The sequence below is a fragment of the Manis javanica genome, chromosome 11 (genome assembly GCF_040802235.1).
Source record: "Manis javanica isolate MJ-LG chromosome 11, MJ_LKY, whole genome shotgun sequence".
Lineage (NCBI taxonomy): Eukaryota > Metazoa > Chordata > Mammalia > Pholidota > Manidae > Manis > Manis javanica.
This window is the reverse complement of record NC_133166.1, coordinates 38,606,086-38,622,295: the sequence shown is the minus strand read 5'-3', so window position 1 is coordinate 38,622,295 and position 16,210 is coordinate 38,606,086. Positions and strand designations below refer to the sequence as shown.

The following is a 16,210-nucleotide window of genomic DNA, read 5'->3' as shown; positions in this document are numbered from 1 at the left end:
GTACTTGAAACCAATATAAGGTCGTGTATCAATGATACTTCAATAAAAATAATAATAAAACTACCATATGATCCAGCAATCTCACTTCTGGGCATATATCCAAAGGAAATGAAATCAGGATCTCAAAGAGATATCTACACTCCCAAGTTCACTGCAGCCTTATTCACAATAGCCAAGATGCGGAAAAAATCCTAACTGTCCATCTATGGATGAATGGATGATGTGGTACATTCATATACATATACATATACATATACATATACATATACATATACATATACATATACATATACATATACATATACAATGGAATATTCAGCTATGAGAAAGAAGGGAATCTTGCCATTTGTAACAATATGAATGACCTTGAGGGCATTATGCTATGTGAACTAAGGCTGACAGAGAAAAACAAATACTGTATGATATCACTTATATGTGGAATCTAAAAAAGCCAAATTCATAGAAACAGAGAGTAGAATGGTGATAGTCAGGGGCTAGGGGAAATAGGGAGATGTCAGTCAAAGGATACACACTTCCAGTTATGACATGAGTGAGTTCTGAAGACCTGATGTATAGCATGGTGACTGTAGTTAACAATGCTGTATTATATAAAGTTGCTGAGAGTAAACCTTAAATGTTTTCACCAGAAAAAAATAAATATTACCATTTATGTGAGGTGATGTAGGTGTTAATTCTACTGTGGTAACTACTTCACAATATGCAAGTGTATCACATCATCTCTTTGTACACCTTAAATTTATACTGTGTCAATTATATCAGTAAACCTGGGGAAAATACTTCATTATTATTTTGTACTTTAAGCAGGTGCAGTTTATTTACATAAATATAACCTTGATGAAGTTTTCTTTTTAAAAAAAGCAACAGCATGGAAAGATCATCCTTACTCAGTTAAAGAGAGGAGAAAAGACTCACCTGGATTTGAAACAATGAGTATCTTACAGTTAGGACTGTGATGGACTATGGTAGGAATGATTGATTTCATAATATTCACATTACGTTGGACCAAGTCAAGCCGAGTTTCTCCCTCCTGCTGCCGTGCACCGGCTGTGACAATAACTAGCTTGGAGTTTGCAGATATAGCATAATCTAAAAAAGAAACATAGGACAATATGTGGATCAAAAATGTCATAATCACTGTGCCTTAATTCTTCAAGTCTATTGTAGTAAATAATACCTTGGTATTAAGGTACTCATCCACCTGCATGTCTGGTGTTTGCAGAGCAACAGACTTTCCAGGTGGTACTGTTATCTTGTGTAATGTGAAGGAAGCTTTGTTACTATGACTTACCAATTTTCGTGTCTATTTTTCAAATAACAACAAAACCTACCATCCCTTTTAGGTCATATTTTCATGTGTTATTAAGGCCCAAGGCAATGCAAGCCAGCTCTCTGGCTTCTTCGGAACACCATAAGAATCAATAGCTTAAAGCTCAGAATGTATGTGTATGTTTCAGGATTTTAAATGAGAATGCATTTACTTCTAATTATTATAAGGGACTGGATTTGAGATCACAAATAAATGCTTAATTTACACAAGAAAATCACAAATAAGTGCTTAATTTACACAAGAAAACAAACTACCTTTTAAATCTGATGACCAGTTGTAAAACTGTCTCACCTATTAATTCCAATGACAATACCACACAATGCTCATACAATTCCATACTGAACTTGAAGTACAATTATGGTTTGTGGAGTATGTTTATGTTGAACCTCACCAACTAATGACAAACTTTTTTAAAGTGTTTTTTTCTATAATACACTTCCATATGTCATGCATGAGAGCACTTAACCATTCTACATCCTGTCAAACACCTAATATTATTACACTTTGCCAATTTAATGGGTGTGCAATGGTATACTGATATGCTTTTTACTTTCCTGTTACTAATGAGATTGTCTTTTCTTATAGGCCATTTGAGTTTCTTTTGTGAAATATTCAAGTCTTTTCCCATTTTTCTATTTGGATACATATAATTATTTATTATACCAGTATGTTTATTATGAACACTAAGACTTTGTCAGTTTGTATTGTAAGTATCTTGATTCTATGGCTTGTCTCTTCACTCATTTACAGTGTCTTTTTATGAACACAGACTGTAAATTTTGTATTTTCTTTTACTGTTTGTACTTTCAGTGTCTTTGTATTTAAGAAATTCTTCCCTACCAATGAGATCATAAAGGTATTCTATATTATCTTCTAAATAGAAACTTTAAAGTTTTGCCTTTCAAATTTTGGCCCTTAACCAGTCTGGAATTAATTTTGTTATCAGATGAGGGTTCAATTTTCTTTCTTTCCATAAAAATAACCATTGCTATAACAAAAACATTTTTATAAGTGCATAAATTTCCCACTGATCTACAATATGATTGGTGTTATATAACAATCTCAAGTCTCTGCACCTAAGTATAGCTTTATAATATGTCTTGATATCTGGTACAGCAAGTTCTCATCATCTTGTTCTCTTTCAAGAGTGTCTTGTTGATTGACTACACAGCCCAGGCCATCACCATGTTGAAGCTGATCAAAGAAAAGCTGACCAAGCAGAGGCAGCAGCTTTTCAAGGTGGCCAGTTTGCCACCTTTCAACTATTCTTGAAAAACGTTTTTGCTGGGTAGAAATTCTAGACTGACATTTACTCCTGTAAGCACATTGAAGATACTACTCGATTGTATTCTGGTTTCTATTCTGCTACTATTGATAAGTCAGTCTATCACTCTTTCCCTTTTCTGTAAGTAATCTGTCTTCTGACAATTTTTCCATCTCTTTGTCTTTAGTATTCTCTAATTTCATAAGAATGTGTCCAGGTAGGGATTTTGTATTCACCCTTCTTGAGATTATTTGACTTGAATCTGTGGGTTGATGTTTTTCATCAGTTCTCAAAAATGCTCAACATCATCTCTTCAAATATTTCCTCTGTCCCACTCACTTTTCTAATTAGATGTACATTACACTTTATCACTCTATCCTCCATGATCCTTAACATGCCATATTTCCCACTTCTTGCTGTCTTCTGGGTAAAATTCCTTAGTCTCACCACTTCTCTCTTCATATGTGTCCACTCTATTATTAAATCCATTGAGTTGTTATTTCATTCTATTTCAAAAAATTTTTTTTAGTTTCCTATCTCATACTTGTAGTTTCAAGTCTGTCCGTCATTTCTTTAAATGATCATAATTTATACTTTCTGTTTGATAATTTCAATATCTGAAATCAACAGTGGCCTTCTCTGTTACTTCTGCTGGTTCTTGCTCATGAATTTTCTTGTAGATTTAATTATTCCTATTGTGAGATGTTCATTTTCCTTGGAATATTATTTGTGGAAGTTTTTTGATTCCTGAAATAAAATGGGTTTCCTACAGAGACTATCTTAAGTGTTAAGATTGCTTGAGATATTTTGGAATTCAACTAAGGCCAGCTTGTGGCTCCAAATCCTTAATAGGAAATTCCCTCAATTACTAAAGCATTCTGAGACACTCGATTTTGCTTGCAGTCCCCAAAGGCAGGGAGAAGGGAATTATTTCTAGGTTATCTTTACGTTTAGGAACTGGCAAATGAAAGCCAGCAGGCCCGATCTTGTCCACTATATGTTTTAGCAAATAGTCTCACTAGAACATATCACAGCCACTCACTTACATACTGTTTATGGCTGCTTTTGTACAACAGCAGAGTTGAATAGTTTTGACAGAGACTGTATAGCCCATAAAGCCTAAAATATTTACTATCTGACCCTTACAGAAAAAGTTTGCTGAATCCTGGTATAATACACTGGGGCCCCAGCTTTATGGGTTTTTTCCTAGGCCACTCCCCAAATTGGGTGCTGTCTCCAGCCTCCTGAGTCCTGTGAGGCAGTGAAAACCAAAATTCAAGTTCACTAGGTTTGGCTATTACTAGCTAGCTAGTGAAAACTAGCTATAATGTTCTAGTAACCTGCCTTCACTCAGTGCCTATTCTGAAAATGACTTACTTTGTTAAGAGTATATTAATTCTTTAAGGATTGATCTTTTTTCTTTCATATTTTACTTAGGAGTTTTGTCATTTACAGCAAAAGGACTGATCCAAGTATTTATCCTGCCATATTACTAGAAATTGACAACTAATGATTTTGTAAGTATTTTAATACAGTAGTAGCTCTTTTAACTGGACTCCACTTAACTGATTCAGTAGATTAACTGATGTAAAACATATTGAAAACCAAGGTACACTGAACATTCTCAACTAACAGACTTCTGTTTGTGTACTTCTGCTCATTAGTTCCCGCATATTTATGCCAGTTATATCAATTACATAATGTGATATAAATCACTAACATGAGTGTGAAAGAAATACCTGTAAGGGTAAACATAAACACTATATTCAGGATTGAGGCATGAAATGGTGTGATATACAGAACATAACAACTAAATTAGTAATGTTTTATTTCTTTTGCTGGGTGTTGAATACATTGATGTCTGTCATATTTAAACTCTTTTTATATGTCAAGCATTTCATAATTATTTTTTTAAAATAACTTTCTATGAAAATTAAGGTAAATGCCTTGGAAAGGCATAAAATTATCCTTGTAGGTGTAAGAGATAAAAATGAAGGAAATCCATAAATAATTTAGTGGAGTTTTATGATTAGATGGCTTTATCTTTAACTGTAGTACTTTAATGAAATTGAAATATCTATTGGTGTGCTTCAAAAAGATACTGTAAAACTCCAATCAGATGAGCCATACTCAAATGCCTTGCCCTACAATCAGAAAATTAGCAAATGAACTTTTAAGTACATTTACATGTTTGACGTCAGTATAAAATGTTTATGATGACTCTAACAGACATTTTTGGTTTAAGTCATGTTAGCTAAGAGGACTTACTGTCGAAAGTACATTTGTTGAATCACTACCAAAAAGTGCACTACTTCGGTGTAAGATAAATTTTTCCTCATTCTATGAGGCTTGGTTAGTTGGTCAACAAACGATGCCAATACTAATGGGGCCAAGCTATTTCCTGTTCTATACCTTAACACCTGATTTCTATAAACACAAAAAGAAAACCAGATTAAATAGTACAGATAAATATATCATTAATATTACAAAAACCATTTAAGAAATGTCCTTAGGAAAACATATAAGATCAAATGACAAATTTGAAAGGCCTTTTTATCATGTGAGTTTTATAAAAACAAATGAATAGAAAATGAAAAAAAATACACAAAACCATGAACAGAAGAGATTTAAACTTTTCTCCATATTTTTCTGTATTTTCCAAATTTTCTCCGATTAGAATGAAATGTTTTTTTTAAGAAATTAACATTTTAAACTATATGTACTAATGACAGTGGTGCTATATTTAAAATTTTATGTTTGCAGACATCAGTTTTGTAAAATTCATTTCTGTATTTAAAGCTCTGAAATTAATTCTATAAAACTAAAGTTAACCTTTTCCAGAGGTAATCTTTGGGGTATTAAAGAAAAGACTGCCATGCTGAAGATCCATCATTTCTCCCTTCAGTTTGTCTGCTGCTACATCAACAAGGGCGAGCTCATCAGCCAAATCCTAAAAAACATGAAAGTTCTAAATAAAATGTTCTGAAAAATGTTTCTATTTCAGTTTTAGGAGAATGAGAAAAATGTATTTATAAAATAAAACACACCGAAAAGTTTTGTCTGTTTATAATCAAAGGAGAGTTATATTTTTAATAGAAAAATTATGTAAAAAATGATTAGTTTTGAAGGTGTCTAGAATGACCAGAAGGCAAGGTAAACAATAGAAGGTAGCAAAAGTTATTAATCACTTTGCCTTCATATAATTGTTAAATATTTTAGAATTAGGTTTTCTCCAGGTCAGATAAGAGTTTAAAACCAGTGAAAAGTTATGAAATTCTTTCAAAGGATTTTGTTACATTTAGCCCTTATACCTAATTTCTGAATTGGCTAAGTGTTTTTAGTATGCATCATTACAGCCAAAACAGAAAGGTAGCTACCTGTGGGAACCCAGTCCATGTGGTTTGGAACAGTACAATTAAAATCAGTCCTCCAACCTAGGGGTAGATGGGCTATAACCAGACACAATCAATTGTTCCATCTTTCCTTCTGGCCACAGGAATTAGTTCACAAGTGAGCATACGTCCCAGGCATAACAAATGAGCATAATGTCTATGAGGTTTGAAAATGGAGGATGGGAAATTAAGCTTCATTTTTCTTCAGAATCATAAGCTCTGAATGCAAGACTCTAAGAACAAACTGTATAGCCATCTTTACCAACATATAGAAAGACTGTGCCTGAGGTTTAAGCCAATAGAGGAAATGTAAACCAAGATATGCAAAGACTGTGTCTTGATACAGCTGAATTCCAGAATCTAGTAGTAGGTCTACTCTTAGATTTTCTGGTTACATGAACAATATACAAGCAGTTCCCAACTTACAATGGTTCAACTTATGATTTTTCAACTTTGCAATGGTGCAAAAATGATATGCACTCAGTAGAAACTGTAGATTCAATTTTGAAGTTTTATCTTTTCCCAAGCTAGCAACATGTGGTACAATATGCTCTTGTGATGCTGGGCAGTGGTAGTGAGCCACAGCTCCCAATCAGCCGTGGGATTATGAGGGTAAGCAAAGCACTTAAAACCATTCTGTTTTTCCCTTTAAGTACAGTATTCGCTAAATTACATGAGGTAGTCAACACTTTATTATCAAACAGGCTTTGTTGATTTTGTTAGCCAAGTGTAAGCTAACATAAGTGTTCTGAGCACATTTAAGGTAGGCAGTCTAAGCTATGGTGTTGGTAGGTTAGATAAATTAAATGCATTTTTGACATAATTATATTTTCTACTTATGATGGCTTTTATTGGGATGAAACCCCCTCGTTAAGTTTAGGAAGATCTGTATAGTCCCCTTTTTCCTCACTCTAATTTGAAATGGGTTTTCATTACATGCAACAAAATACAGAACTATATAGAAGGACTTTATTCCCTCAGATTCCAGTAGCCAGATTCCAAAGGTGAGCAGTAAGGGAAAGGGATCAACATTACATCCAACTTTCTATACTTTGGAATGCTGATGCATCCTACTATTGGCAATAATGCTGATTCCATTATTGGCAAAGGGCTGCAGCTGGGAAGACAACTACCAGAACAAGGAGCAAACAAGAAGGAGGTCCCTTCTTCTTCCAAGTTCCCTCTAGTGCCCTTACTGGCAGAATCTAACAAGATGCTAACTGGCAAAAGAGAAAAAAGATTAGGCACAGAGCCAACATCAGCATCACAGAATATACAAAGTTGGATTTGGAGCTAAGTCACAATAATTAATAACAACAGCTTGCTTTTAAATTATGTTTCAAACTTGAATTCTCTCTCAACAGATTACCATACAGTTCTTTTATCAAGAGAATCTTCCCAACTCTTGATTATCAAAGACAGACATCAAATGATCCCTAAAAGTTTTTGTTTTGTAAGAATTAACTACATCTATATGAGTCATTTCTCAAATATAATTCCAAATAGACAGCCTGGGCTTATTTAGCTTACCAGAATCTTATAAGAGTGTTATGACTGTTCCCGGATCTTCTCTCCAGGGAGTTACAGCGTAACCAAGTAAGGCAGAGAGCAGGAGGATAAAAATCAATCTAAGGAAAATTGCTATGGCTACTTTGCTGCATATAGGACAAGGAAGTAGGTTGTAATGATATACACCAAAAAACTTTACACATCCTTAGAAACCGTTTAAAGTCCACCTTTCAATGACACATGTAAGTGTTGTGGTACTCATTACAGCCTGTATGTTCCTCTGAGTCAATGGACTATATGAATATGCATATTTTAATATCCTTCATCACTTTCCATTTATCCCATGATACATATCAATGTGACCGGGTATTTGCCTGAGTATGATAGAGTCTAGTGGAAAATACATGGGCTCCAACAACTGACTTTCTCTCACAACCAGAGATCTGAAGTTTCTGGATAATATGCCTTCGAGTAGGCTTTTTTTTAAATTCATTGTGCTGAGCACGCATTAAATTCTTTATATCTGTAAACTCATGTCCTTCAGTTTTAGAATTTTTACCCCTTGAATATTTTCTTCCCTCTCTTTCTTGTTTCTTACTGAAACATCAATCAGCTACAGGACCTCCTGATTGCTGCTCTAATTACATTTCTTTTCTATCTTCCATTTGTGTCTGACAGTCAGCTTTCTGGTAACCCAGTGCAAGTAAGAGAGTTCTTGCCCAGTGTCTAATATGCAGACGATCAATCAATCCTAGTGCTTTCAATAAAATGTCTATCCTCTATTGTCTTTGATGTCCTGAGTGCAGAGCCTGATTCAGTTTCTCCAAAGAATAAATTCTTTCCCCTTTCCTGCTGGGATGTGAGAGGTGGTTCCTTGGTTGACCAAGGTGCAGAAGACAATCTGGTGGTTTTCCTTCTCATCATATGTACTTTGCACCCATCCTGTTTTTAGTTCCATCCCTCTCCTCCATCTTGTGAGGCTATTGATACTTACAATTCCTGAGACTTTCTGGGGTTCAGAAATTTAATTGGCTTTGCTTTTTCTGGTGATCACCCTCTGTGGGTTCCCAAAAATCAACTAAATAATATAGTAAAGCTTTTAAGAGCACAAGGTTACCAATGCTTACATTTTGGCCCCGATACTTCAGTATTCTCATTTCTAAATGGAGATGATAACAGTACCAACCTCCTAAGGCTGTTAAAAAGATTGAGTGATACCTTTAAAAAGGTAAAAGGTACATTTAGAAAGGTGAAAGACTTGCACACTGAAAACTACAAAGTACTGCTGAAACAAATTAAAGAATACACAAATAAATGTAAAGACATTCTATGATCGTGGATTGGAAGACTTAACATTTATTGTAAAGATGTCAATACTACCCAAGCAATCAACAGATTGAATGTAACCCCTATCAAAATCCTACAGGCGTTTTAAAAAGAAAAAGTTCATTCCGAAATTCACATGGAACTTCAAGGCACTCTGAATAGCCAAAACAATCTTGAAAAAGGATAAAGTTGGAGGTTTCATGCTTCCTGATTTCAAAACTTACTACAAAGCAACAGTAATCAAAACAGCATGGTACTGGCATAAAAACAGACATACAAACCAATGGAATAAAGAATGCAGAATAGTTTACAAGGGTGCCAAAAGTATTCAGTGGGGGAAAGGACAGTCTTTTCAACAAACCGTATTGGGATAGCTGGATATTTACATGTGAAAGAATGAAGTTGCACCAGTTACCCTACACCAGATACAAAATTAAAAATGGATCAAAGACCTAAATGTAAGACCTAAAACTATAAAACTCTTAGGAGAAAACACAGGGGGAAAGCTTCATGACATTGGATTTGATAATGATTTTTGGATATTACACCAAAGGCACAAGTACAAAAGTAAAATTAGATAAACTAAATGTATTAGAATTAAAAACTTCTATGCATCAAAGGACATGACCAACACACTGAAAACTAAACCCATGGGATGGAAGAAAATACTTGAAAGTCATGTATCTGATAAGCAGTTTATATTTAGAATACAAAAAGAATTCCTACAACTCAACAACAACAAATTATCCGATTTAAAAATGGGCAAAGGAACAGACATTTCTCCAAAGATGATATACAAATGGCCAGCAAGCACAAGAAAAGATGCTCTGGAAACAGAAAGGAAATTTAAAGGACTTCCATTGTTATTTTACCAAATTTGTTACTTTTTTACAATGAGCATGAAACAGTCATCAATTTTAAAAAAATTTTTTAAGTGTAAGCCACTAGGAAATATGATTTTCGCCCATTATTCTTCAAAGAAGGCAAGGAACTGAATCATTTCAAGAGAAAATGTTTTAATATAATAATCTAACCAATGCGTCTCCTATGAATAAATTTAAATAGTCTAGCAATGCCTGACACATGGTAAACTCCATAAATGTTTCTTAAATTGTGTCAAAATCAGATGAGACGATACATATTTGCTGTCAAGGGATTAGCCAAACCTGAACTCATCAACATCTACAAGACCTAAGAGTACTTACTTGATTTTTAGCGACAGGAAAGGCTTATCACTTACCTTCAATAAGATACAAATAGCACAAGCCATGCCTACAGCACCAGTTCCAACAATGGTGATCTTACACTCAGAGATTTGATCTTCCTTAATTAAATTCTCAATAAGTTGCTCCTTGATAGTTGACATTTTGAGAACCTGACAGGGATAATAAAATTTCAGTGGTGGAATCAAACTTCCTAATCACTCTCATAGCTACCAATGTACTAACCACACTGAACATCTAAGGAACAAACTCTTGAGTTTGCAGGATGCTGGAGATGGTGGTGGGGAGAAGCCAAGACAGAATTTCCGGGTCGAGGGGTTTCGAGGGGTAAAAATGCCCAGTCTCTATCTGGAGTAGGATAGAGTAGAAGGAACTGGGGCAGCAAAAGGCTTTCTGATTTCTCCCTGCCTCCAGCCACCACTTTTTCCCCATTACCAAACACTCACAAATGCTTAGCTTGGCGCTGCTCAGCAGAGATGGCCTGAAAGGGCAACTCTTTGAGGAAGATTTTTTTTTAAGTTAATACCAGAAAAAAAAATCAGCAACGGTAAGTGAGGCGCGAAGCCGGACAACAGTTACTCTCTGACCGTTAAGCGCACGCACGCTCACATGCACAGCTCTCTTTCGTCAGCACGCACACTCCGCCCCTGGCCAGCCAGGCGCAGGCGCATTGGCAGGTGCTTGATGTCCTCTCGACCTGAGCGGGGTCCCTGACTGTTGTTGCATACTAAGAATGTCCAAATGAAAAATTCTAGTGGGTCTTTAAGAGTGTGCAAGAGATGGATATTAGAGTGCTGTTTGATTTCCCTTAGCTTGCTTATGCCTGGTACTGATTTTAGGCCCAAGGCATTTTGGAGGCCCCACTACTACCTGACAGGTGTGGGGCCAGACTCGAGGTCCCATTGGGAAATAACTTTCCAGGGAGCGTCTCCTACTCTTAATGGTGAGCCAGCTTGAAATAGCAGCCTGACGAGATTGCTTCCAGGTTGCTTCCAAATGCTGAAGTGACAGCGGTTGTTTGAAGCAAAATCAAAGATGGCAGCCAGCTTGGGAATTGCCTTGGTAGAGTTCAAACTTTAACTAACCTAACTTGCCCCTTTCTAGAGGACATGCTGAAGGGAGTTGGGCCCCAAGGATGAAAAATAATTTAAGTAAACGGTGGGCTTGGGAATGACCCACCTAGGTTGAGGAATTGATCCACTTATTAGGCCCTTGACCATGCATTTATTTCAGGAATTTAAAGCATTATTATTAATAGCAGTAACTTCAAGACTGAGTACTGAAACAAAGCTTGAATTTCTCGAGAGAACAGAGGGTAGTAATGAAAAGGATTAAGCCATATCTAGTTTTCCAGAGCAATTTTAATTTACACCAAGAATTGACTTAAAACGCACAGAAGGGGTCACAACCACCTCTGCCATTTTTTGTTAAGTATTTGCATTTGAAACCTTTCCAAAATCTAAAGGATAATCCATATTCTGTATCTATGATTTTTTTTTCTTGGTATTATTGATATACACTCTTATGAAGGTTTCACATGAAAAAACAATGTGGTTACTACATTTACCCATATTATCAAGTCCCCACCCATACCCCAATGCAGTCACTGTCCATCAGTGTAGCAAGATGCAACAGATTCACTATTTGCCTTCTCTGTGCTACTCTATTATCCCTGTGACCCCCACATCATGTGTACTAAACATTAATACCCCTCAATCACCTTCTCCCTCCCTCCCCACCCACCCTCCCACACCCCTCCCCTTTGGTAACCAATAGTCCCTTCTTGGAGTCTCTAAGTCTGCTGCTATTTTGTTCCTTCAATTTTGCTTCATTGTTATACTCCACAAATGAGGGAAATCATTTGGCACTTGTCCTTGTCTGCCTGGCTTATTTCACTGAGCATAATATCCTCCAGCTCCATCCATGTTGTTGCAAATGGTAGGATCTGTTTCTTTCTTATGGTTGAATAGTACTCCATTGTGTATATGTATCACATCTTCTTTATCCATTCATCTGCTGAAGGACACTTAGGTTGCTTCCATATCTTTGGCTATTGTAAGTAGTGCTGCGATAAACATATGTCTTTTTGAATCTGAGAAGTTGTATTCTTTGGATAAATTCCAAGGAGCGGGATTTCCAGGTCAAATGGTTAGTTCTAGTTTTAGTTTTTTGAAGAACTTCCATATTGCTTTCCATAACGGTTACACTAGCTTACATTCCCACCAGCAGTGTAGAGGGGTTCCCCTTTCTCTACATCCTTGCCATCATTTATTGTTCTTAGTCTTTTCGATGCTGGCCATCCTAACTGGTATGTGGTGATATCTCATTGTGGTTTTAATTTGCATTTCCCTGATGATTAGTGATGTGGAGCATCTTTTCATGTGTCTATTGGCCATCTGAATTTCTTCTTTGGAGAACTGTCTCTTCATGTCCTCTGCCCATTTGTTAATCGGGTTATTTGCTTTTTGGGTGTTGAAGCGTGTGAGTTCTTTATATATTTTGGATGTTAACCCCTTGTCAGATATGTCATTTGCAAGTATATTCTCTCATACTGTAGGATGCCTTTTTGTTCTGTTGATGGTGTCCTTTGCCATACAGAAACTTTTTAGTTTGATGTAGTCCCATGAGTTCATTTTTGCTTTTGTTTCCCTTGCTTGAGGAGATGCATTCAGGAAGAAGTTGCTCATGCTTATATTCAGGAAATTTTTGCCTATGTTGTCTTCTAAGAGCTTTATGATTTCATGAATTACATTCAGGTCTTTGATCCATTTCAAGTTTACTTTTGTGTATGGGGTTAAACAATAATCCAGTTTCATTCTCTTGCATGTAGCTGTCCAGTTTTGCCAACACCAGCTGTTGCAGAGGCTGTCGTTTCCCCATTGTATGTCCATGGATCCTTTATTATATATTAATTGACCATATATACTTGGGTAAATATCTGGGCTCTCTAGTCTGTTCCATTGGTCTATGGGTCTGTTCTTGTGCCAGTACCAAATTGTCTTGATTACTGTGGCTTTGTAGTAGAGCTTGAAGTTGGGGAGCATAATCCCCCCAGCTTTCTTCTTCCTTCTCAGGATTGCTTTGGCTATTCGGGGTCTTTTGTGGTTCCATATGAATTTTAGCATGATTTTCTCTAGTTTGTTGAAGAATGCTATTGGCATTTTGATAGGAATTGCATTGAATCTGTAGATTGCTTTAGGCAGGATGGTGATTTTGACAATGTTAATTCTTCCTATCCATGAGCAGGGGTATGTGTTTCCATTTATTGGTATCTTCTTTAATTACATTCATGAGTGTCTTGTAGTTTTCAGAGTATAGGTCTTTCACTTCCTTAGTAAGGTTTATTCCTAGGTATTTTATTCATTTTGATGGAACTGTGAATAGAATGATTTTCCTGATTTCTCTTTCTGCTAGTTCATTGTTAGTGTATAGGAATGACACAGATTTCTGCATATTAATTTTGTATCATGCAACTTTGCTGAATTCAGATATTTGTCTAGTAGTTTTGGAGTGGGGTCTTTAGGGTTTTTCATGTACAATATCATGTCATCTGCAAACAGTGACAGTTTGACTTCTTCCTTACCAATCTGGATGCCTTTTATTTCTTTGTGTTGTCTGATTGCCATGGCTAGGACCTCCAGTACTGTGTTGAATAGAAGTGGGGAGAATGGCTGTCATTGACTTGTTCCCAACCTTAAAGGAAAAGCTTTCACCTTCTAGCTGTTAAGTATGATGTTGGCTGTGGGTTTGTCATATACGGCCTTTATTATGGTGAGGTACTTGCCCTCTATACCCATTTTGTTGAGAGTTTTTATCACGAATGGATGTTAAATTTTATTGAATGCTTTTTCAGCATCTATGGAGATGATTATGTGGTTTTTGTCCTTCTTTTTGTTGATGTGGTGGATGACGTTGACGGATTTGCAGATGTTCTACCATCCTTGCATGCCTGGAATAAATCCTACTTGATCATGATGGATGAAATTTTTTATGTATTTTTGAATTCAGTTTGCAAATATTTTGTTGGGCATTTTTGCATCTATGTTTATCTTGGATATTGGTCTGTAATTTTCCTTTTTTGTGGTGTCTTTGCCTGGTTTTGGTATTATAGTGATGCTGGCCTCATAGAATGAGTTTGGAAGTATTCCCTCTTTTTCTACTCTTTGGAAAACTTTAAGGAGGATGGGTATTAGGTCTTCACCAAATGTTTGATAAAATTCAGCAGTGAAGCCATCTGGTCCAGGGGTTTTGTTCTTAGGTAGGTTTTTGATTACTAGTTCAATTTTGTTGCTGGTAATTGGTCTGTTCAGATTTTCTCTTTCTTTCTGGGTCAGCCTTGGAAGGTTGTATCTTTCTAGATATTTGTCCATTTCTTCTAGGTTATCCAGTTTGTTGGCATATAATTTTTCATAGTATTCTCTAATAATTATTTGTATTTCTGTGGTGTCCATCATGATTTTTTCTTTCTCATTTCTGATTCTGTTTATGTAAGTAGACTCTTTTTTCTTGATATGTCTGGCTAAGGGTTTATCTATTTTGTTTATTTTCTCGAAGAACCTGCTCCTGTTTTCATTGATTCTTTTTATTGTTTTATTCTTCTCTATTTTATTTATTTATGTTCTAATCTTTATTATGTGTCTCCTTCTACTGACTTTGGGTCACATTTGTTCTCTTTTTCTAGTTTCATGAATTGTGAGTTTAGACTGTTCATATGGTATTGTTCTTCTTTCCTGAGGTTGTCCTGTATTGCACTATACTTTTCTCTTAGCATGGCCTTCACTGCGGCCCACAAACTTTGCGGTGTTGAATTATTGTTTTCATTTGTCTCCATATATTCCTTGATCTCTGTTTTTATTTGGTCATTGATTCATTGGTTATTTAGGAGCATGTTGTGAAGCCTCCATGTGTTTGTGGGATTTTCATATTCTTTGCGTAATTTATTTCTAGTTTTATATCTTTGTGGTCTGAGAAACTGGTTGGTACGATTTCAATCTTTTTGAATTTACTGAGGCTCTTTTTGTGGCCTAGTATATGATCTATTCTTGAAAATGTTCCATGTGCCTTTGAGAAGAATGTGTATTTTGCTGCTTTTGGGTGTAGAGTTCTGTAGATGTCTGTTAGGTCCATCTGTTCTAATGTGTTGTTCAGTGCCTCTGTCTCCTTACTTATTTTCTCTCTGGTTGATCTGTCCTTCAGAGTGAGTGGAGTGTTGAAGTCTCCTAGAATGAATGCATTGCATTCTTTTTCCCCTTTTAATTCTGTTATATTTGTTTCACATATGTAGGTGTTCCTGTGTTGGGCACATAGATATTTATAATGGTTATATCTTCTTGTTGGATTGACCCTGTATCGTTATGTAATGTCCTTCTTTGTCTCTTATGACTTTGTTTTGAAGTCTGTCTTGTCTGATACAAATTCTGCAAATCCTGCTTTTTTCTCCCTATTAGTTGTATGAAATATCTTTTTCCATCCCTTCACTTTTATTCTGTGTTTATCTTTGGGTTTAAAATGAGTCTCTTGTAGGCAGCATATAGATGGGTCTTGTTTTTTTATCCATTCAGTGACTCTGTGTCTTTTGATTGGTGCATTCAGTCCATTTACATTTAGGGTGCTTATCAATAGGTATGTACGTATTGCCATTGCAGGCTTTAGATTCATGGTTACCAAAGGTTCAATGTTAACTTCCTTACTATCTAAGAGTCTAACATAACTCACTTAATATGCTATTACAAATACATTCTAAAGGTTCTTTTTTTCTCCTCCTTTTTCTTCCTCCTCCATTCTTTATATATTAGGTATCATATTCTATACTCTTTGTCTACCCCTTGATTGACTTTGGGGATAGTTAATTTAATTTTGCATTTGCTTCATAATTAGCTGTTCTACTTTCTTCACAATAGTTTTATTACCTCTGGTGACAGCTATTCAACCTTAGGAACACTTCCATCTATAGCAGTCCCTCCAAGATAGACTGTAGAGATGGTTTGTGGGAGGTAAATTCTCTCAGCTTTTGCTTATCTGGAAATTGTTTAATCCCTCCTTAAAATTTAAATGATAATATTGCCAGATAAAGTAATCTTGGTTCGAGGCTCTTCTGCTTCATTGCATTAAATACATCATGCTACTCCCTTCTGGCCTGTAAGGTTTC

The 16,210-nt window shown here is 35.8% G+C and overlaps 1 protein-coding gene across 1 annotated transcript in view; it reads right to left on the bottom strand.

Annotated features, from left to right (window-relative positions):
* The window catches only part of LOC108405097 (L-lactate dehydrogenase C chain), a 32,158-nt gene extending 21,494 nt beyond the window's left edge, over positions 1-10,664 (bottom strand). The window contains exons 1-4 of the mRNA XM_017673070.3: positions 10,509-10,664; positions 10,080-10,214; positions 5,445-5,562; positions 934-1,107 (exon numbers count right to left, since the gene is read on the bottom strand). Of these exons, the coding sequence (XP_017528559.1) occupies positions 934-1,107; positions 5,445-5,562; positions 10,080-10,205 (418 nt within the window). The 5' untranslated portion in view covers positions 10,206-10,214; positions 10,509-10,664. The remainder of the gene's footprint in view (positions 1-933; positions 1,108-5,444; positions 5,563-10,079; positions 10,215-10,508) is intronic.
* Positions 10,665-16,210: the final 5,546 nt, after the last annotated feature.